At 60.4% G+C, this 5,518-nt stretch overlaps 2 protein-coding genes across 2 annotated transcripts; one reads left to right on the top strand and one right to left on the bottom strand.

Annotated features, from left to right (window-relative positions):
- Positions 1–20: 20 nt before the first annotated feature.
- On the top strand, positions 21–4,474 carry MARS (methionyl-tRNA synthetase; the record flags this gene model as incomplete). Its single annotated transcript, XM_010287062.1, has 18 exons — positions 21–161; positions 296–371; positions 458–630; positions 734–846; positions 990–1,106; positions 1,209–1,412; positions 1,554–1,755; positions 1,859–1,933; positions 2,030–2,200; positions 2,291–2,386; positions 2,484–2,601; positions 2,855–3,068; positions 3,148–3,279; positions 3,385–3,489; positions 3,561–3,726; positions 3,837–3,908; positions 4,144–4,233; positions 4,325–4,474. Coding segments are annotated over 18 exons (2,415 nt in total), but the record flags the coding sequence as incomplete, so codon positions are not given.
- Positions 4,475–4,684: 210 nt separating this feature from the next.
- DDIT3 (DNA-damage-inducible transcript 3) lies at positions 4,685–5,318 on the bottom strand. Its single transcript, XM_010287061.1, has 2 exons — positions 5,175–5,318; positions 4,685–5,101 (listed from the first exon to the last, which is right to left on the bottom strand). Exons 1-2 carry the CDS (start codon positions 5,316–5,318, stop codon positions 4,685–4,687), a joined length of 561 nt encoding a protein of 186 aa, XP_010285363.1.
- Positions 5,319–5,518: the final 200 nt, after the last annotated feature.

The raw sequence follows: 5,518 nt of genomic DNA, 5'->3' as shown, positions 1-5,518 counted from the left end.
ATACCTGGGCCCCATCTGTCTCTGTCTGCTCCCAGCCGGCTGCCTCAGCTGCCCTGTACGCTCAGCTGGTGCACGGCCAGAAGGGGGTGGAGGCCCTGGGGAAGTTGCTGGCCCACATAGAGCAGAACTTGTCCAGGAGAGGCACTGCCTACCTCACTGGGGTGAGTGGGACCTCAGGGTGGGGTGAGCCATGCTCTCTGGGGGAGACTGCTGGGGAGGGGCTGGGCCCTTCTCCGTGGAGCCCTGAGCCTGGGTTGGGGCCACCTCAAGGCCTGACTCTGCTTGTCTGGCCCAGGTCACCAAGTCAGTGGCTGATGTGGTTGTGTGGGGTACCTTGTTCCCTGTCGTCCAGGATGAGACCACCCTGCCAAGTAAGAGTGAAATAGGGGTACCGAGGGGGGAGCATTATTTGTGTTCCTGTGGCTGTAAGAATCATGCTGTTTTCTCACCCTCCAAGGTGAGCTGCAGGCACTGAGAACCTGGTTCCAGAACATGACACTCTCAAAGGCCTGCAGGAAAGCTGCTGACTCCGTTCTGGTGCCCAAAGCCCTGCTGGAGTTCAAGTCCTACCTGCAGAAGCAGCCTCCACCCTGCCTGGCCAGGGAGAGAGTCACCAGTAATGAGCCTGAGGTGCAGCCCTTGCCCCCTGCTCAACCCTGGCCCAGGGATGGGTCCCTGTGGGGCTGCTCACGACAGGCATGCAGACCCTTACTGGGACCAGGCTTTCCCACAGGAAGAAGAAGGTTTTGAGTGTGCCCTGACGGAGGAGGATATCACAGCCGCTGCGGATGCCTGGGCCCGCGGTGCTGCAGCACTGCCCAAGCCCTGGCAGCCTCAAAAACCTGTGTGAGTCCCAAGATGACACTAGGGCCAGCTGTCCCAGGCCTCCAAGGAGCCTGGCAGGGGCTCCCCGGCTGATGCCACATTGTTCTGGGGTGGGTGGCCCTGTTGCTCTTTGTGCCTGCTCTGACTGCCCCTGTCCATGCCAGGCTGCCCATGGCGGGCATGAGGAATGTCCTGATCACCAGTGCTCTGCCCTATGTGAACAACGTGCCCCACCTCGGCAACATCATTGGCTGTGTCCTGAGTGCCGACACCTTTGCCAGGTGAGACCTGGCTGTGGGAAAGCTCCCTGGGGCTGGGGGATCATCATGGAGGGCTGTACTGCCCCCAACACCTGCACGGGTGTCACAGGCCCCTGCCTGCAGGTACTGCCGCCTGCGGAACTGGAACACGCTGTACATCTGTGGCACGGATGAGTATGGCACAGCCACTGAGACAAAGGCTATGGAAGAGGGGCTGACGCCCCAGGAGATCTGCAACAAGTACAACGCCATCCATGCTGACATCTACCGCTGGTTCAACATCTCCTTCGACTACTTTGGCCGCACCACCACGCCATACCAGACCACGTGAGTGGCTGCATCCCCCAGGGGCTCAAGTGGTGCTGGGGAATGTTGGGAAGAATGCCGGCATGCCTGGCTGAGGGTTCTCTATAGCTTTCCTGCATTCCCTGGCTGATAGGGGCTGCCCCCCTCCTCTTCCTATGCTAGAATTGCCCAGGACATCTTCCAGCGCCTGCTGGCCCGTGGCTTCCTGCTGCAAGACACTGTGGAGCAGCTGCAATGTGAGGACTGCCAGCGGTTCCTGGCCGACCGCTTTGTGGAGGGCACCTGCCCCTTCTGCAGCTATGAGGAGGCCCGGGGGGACCAATGTGATAAATGTGGCAAACTCATCAATGCTGTGGAGCTGAAGGTGGAACAGGATCCCTTGGGTTGCCCCCTGTCCTGCCCAGCTCTGACTGGGACTCCCAGCCTTGTCCTGGGCTCCCTCCAACCTGTGTTTTTCCTCCTGACAGAATCCGCAGTGCAAGCTCTGCAGGGGCGTCCCTGTGATAAAATCCACCCAGCACCTCTTCCTGGATCTACCTAAGGTGAGCTTCATCCCTGGAGGAGTGGGGAGGGGATGGGACACCCCAGGGGGTGTGGTACCAGGGTACCACTGACCATCCCCATGTCTTTCCCCACAGCTGGAGGAGAAGCTGGAGCCCTGGCTGGAGCAGTCCTGGGCCACGGGGGACTGGACAGCCAATGCTCGCTACATCACTCGCTCCTGGATCCGGGATGGGCTTAAGCCCCGCTGCATCACCCGCGACCTGAAGTGGGGCACGCCTGTGCCCCTTGATGGCTTCCACGAAAAGGTGGGTCCAACCTGGCCCCTCCGTTGCAGTGTCTGTTCCCAGGTGCCCTGCCAGGGGGTCCCCTGCCCATGTATCGCTCTTCCCCCCCAGGTTTTTTATGTGTGGTTTGATGCTCCCATTGGCTACTTGTCCATTACAGCCAACTACACTGACCAGTGGGAGAGGTGGTGGAAGAACCCACAGCAGGTAAGAGCCTGGTGCTGCTGCAGGGTGGAAGTAAGGGACAGAGCTGGATTCCAGGGTCCACTGATGTCCCCCCCTGCCTCCCCCCACTACTTATCAGGTTGAGCTCTACAACTTCATGGCCAAGGACAATGTCCCATTCCACAGTGTCATATTCCCCTGCTCGCTTCTGGGTGCTGATGACAACTACACCCTGGTGAACCACCTCATTGCTACAGGTACTGGGGAGCCACCAGGAATCAGGGCGTCTTCCACACTTACCTGCTTTCTTTCAGTACTGGGAACAGTCCAGTCTGCCTCTCACAGGCACAAAACTGCATCTGTCCTCCCTGACTTGGAAGCCCCTCTGAGCTCAGCATGAGCCTATGAGCACTTTGACAGTGTCTCCCTGTGTTGTGGGGCTGTTCCTGCCTGGGAGAGGGCTGGATCCATGCATGGGCTCTGTGATGGGGTCTCTTCTGCCCTCCCCAGAGTACCTGAACTATGAGGATGGGAAGTTTTCCAAGAGCCGGGGTGTGGGAGTGTTTGGGGACATGGCCAAGGACACAGGCATCCCTGCGGATATCTGGCGCTTCTACCTGCTGTACCTGCGGCCTGAAGGTCAGGACAGTGCCTTCTCCTGGAGTGACCTCATGCTCAAGAACAACTCGGAGCTGCTGAACAACCTGGGCAACTTCATCAACAGGTTCTGGGACACCCTGGTGGTGGCAAGGGCCATCTCTGTCCCCAGGCTGTGCTCATGCCTGCTTTGCCTCTGTCCCTAGAGCTGGCATGTTCGTGTGCAAGTTCTTCGGTGGCACTGTCCCCAACATGGTCCTGACACCAGATGACAGGCGGCTCTTGGCCCGTGTCACCCTGGAACTGCGCCAGTACCACCAGCTGCTGGAGAAAGTCCGGTGGGTAGCTGAAATGTCGGGGCTGGAGCAGGGCTGAATTGTCATGAGTGGGAGGGCAGAGACCTGACCTACAGCAGGCACTCATCCCCCCCACCCTGCCTCCAGCATCCGTGATGCCCTCAGATGTATCCTTAGCATCTCCCGCCATGGCAATCAGTACATCCAGGTGAACGAGCCCTGGAAGCGGATCAAGGGGGATGAAAAGGACAGGTAGGGAGAGACGGGGGGAGTAGGGTGTGGGGCTGGGGGCTGACACTGATGGAGAGTTTCTTGCCCCACAGGCAGCATGCGGGCACAGTGACTGGTGTGGCTGTGAACATGGCTTCTATATTGGCTGTCCTGATACAGCCCTACATTTTCAGGCGCCGGCTGGCCACCCCGCCGGACTGCTTCGTCCTGAGCCACGAATTCACTTGCACCCTGCCCCCAGGGCATCGTGTGGGCACCGTAGGTGGTGGGGGGTGGGGAAAGGCAGGCTGTGCCCCTCTGGGCAGTGCATGGGTGGGATCAGGGGTTGCTGGGCCTCCAGGGATGACCCCTCTTCTTCCTGGCTCCAGGTGAGCCCCCTTTTCCAGAAGCTGGAGAATGACCAGATTGAAGCTCTGCGCAAGCGCTTTGGGGGAGGGCAGGTGAGTGGGGGCTGTGGTGCCCCTACAGCTCTTCCACCTTGGCCCCTCCTAGCTCCTCTACCTCTGCTTTCCATCCCTATTCACTTGTGGTCTCGCCTTTCCCAGCCTGAAAGATCTTGCTGTAGACCCCCAGGTGACTCCCTGACATTATCTCAGAGGTGCTGCAGCAATCTGCCCCTCTCCAGCATGACAGGGGCTGGGACCAGGGCTGACACTGATTTCTGTCCTTCCACAGGCCAAGCAGACCTCTCCAGTCCCAGTGGCCCTCATGGCTCCAGGTGACCCCCAACGGATGCAGGAGCTGACAGAGGAGGTGGCCAAACAGGTGAGGGAGGGAGGCGGACTGGCCCTGTCTTGCCCTTATCTCCCCAAGCCTTTATCACCTTTATCACCCCCCCACCCCCCACCTGCCCCAGGGTAACCATGTGCAGCAGCTGAAGGCCAGCAAGGCAGAAAAGGCCCAGGTTGACATGGAGGTGACCAAGCTGCTGGAGCTGAAGAAGCAGCTGGCATTAGCTGAGGGTGGAAGCCCTGAAGTCCCTGTGCTTAAGGGGAAGCGCAAGTAGCACCTGGCTCTTCTGTGCTGGGGAGCAGGCCCAGTGCTACCCAGAGACCAGACTGGACTGTGCTGGTGGTTATATGCATGTAATAAAATGCAAAAGCTATACAATCCCATATGAAAGCAGCACCCTCCCCACAGCATCAGTCTGTGCCAGCAGGGCAGTGCCACCCCAGTTCATGGCTGCCCCCCAGGTCCACAGGGGCAGTGTTGGTGCCTAAGCCTGGTGGAGGTTCACAATGTGGTCTATGAGGGCTGCCCGTGTGCGTTCCACCTCTGCGCTGAGCCGCTGGATCTCTTCCCGGAGCTGCTCATTGTGAGCCGTCAGCTCCAGCACCTGCTGCTCACTGGCCCACTCCCGGCGCTTAGCCAGCTCCCTGCTTGCTGCTGGGCCACCGTATCTCTTCCTCTTCACACCATGCCCTGCAGCTGCTGCTGCCTCATCCTCCTCTGTGCCCAGCCGAGGTGGGGAGCTCCTGCTAGAGGCTGAGGCTGGCAGTCCTGCTGGCTCTGTGCCCACTGTGCTCTCTGGCCCCAGCAGCTCCAGCAGCTCAACAGCCAGGGCAGCATCCAGCTCGCAGTCCTCTGGACCACTGCCATCTCCCTCTCTGCCCCACAACGGAGCCAGTTCTGCCTGCAGGGAGAGGGAGGAGCCAGCCCCAGGTGACCCTGTCCCCACCCCTGCCAGGAGTGTTCTGGCCTCTCACCTGCTCAACTCCCCAGGGTGGGGAAGGCTCACAGGGCTCTTCTGCTGCTGCCAGCACCTCCTGCAGGTCCTGGTACCAGGCTTCCAGCTCCCAACCGGGCAGGGCCCCAGTGGGCCCCCCGGCAGGCAGCCCCTCAGCTGCCATCTTCACCTCCGGGTCAGTGCAGGGCTATGGGGGACGGTGAGAAGAGGGAAGTGAATCAGGTCGGCACCCTCAGCTCCGGGTTGCTCCCTGCGAGGGGCCGGTCCCCCCACCCTACCTTCTCTCAGGTGTGGTGGTCGATGAGGACGCACTTTCTCCTGTATGCCTGAGGAGGGAGAGGGACACGGTCAGACTTTGCCCCC

The sequence above is a fragment of the Phaethon lepturus genome, unplaced genomic scaffold (genome assembly GCF_000687285.1).
Source record: "Phaethon lepturus isolate BGI_N335 unplaced genomic scaffold, ASM68728v1 scaffold43645, whole genome shotgun sequence".
NCBI classification, from domain to species: domain Eukaryota; kingdom Metazoa; phylum Chordata; class Aves; order Phaethontiformes; family Phaethontidae; genus Phaethon; species Phaethon lepturus.
Note: the sequence above shows the minus strand (reverse complement) of the source record. Positions and strands in the feature narration are given on the sequence as shown.

Bases quoted from the DNA above. Each gene is read 5' to 3' on its own strand.
- DDIT3 (XM_010287061.1), bottom strand. From the start codon at position 5,318: ATGGCAGCTGAGGGGCTGCCTGCCGGGGGGCCCACTGGGGCCCTGCCC. The intron at 5,102-5,174 runs GTGAGAGGCCAG...CTCTCCCTGCAG, and splicing joins CACCCTGGGGAGTTGAGCAG to GCAGAACTGGCTCCGTTGTG.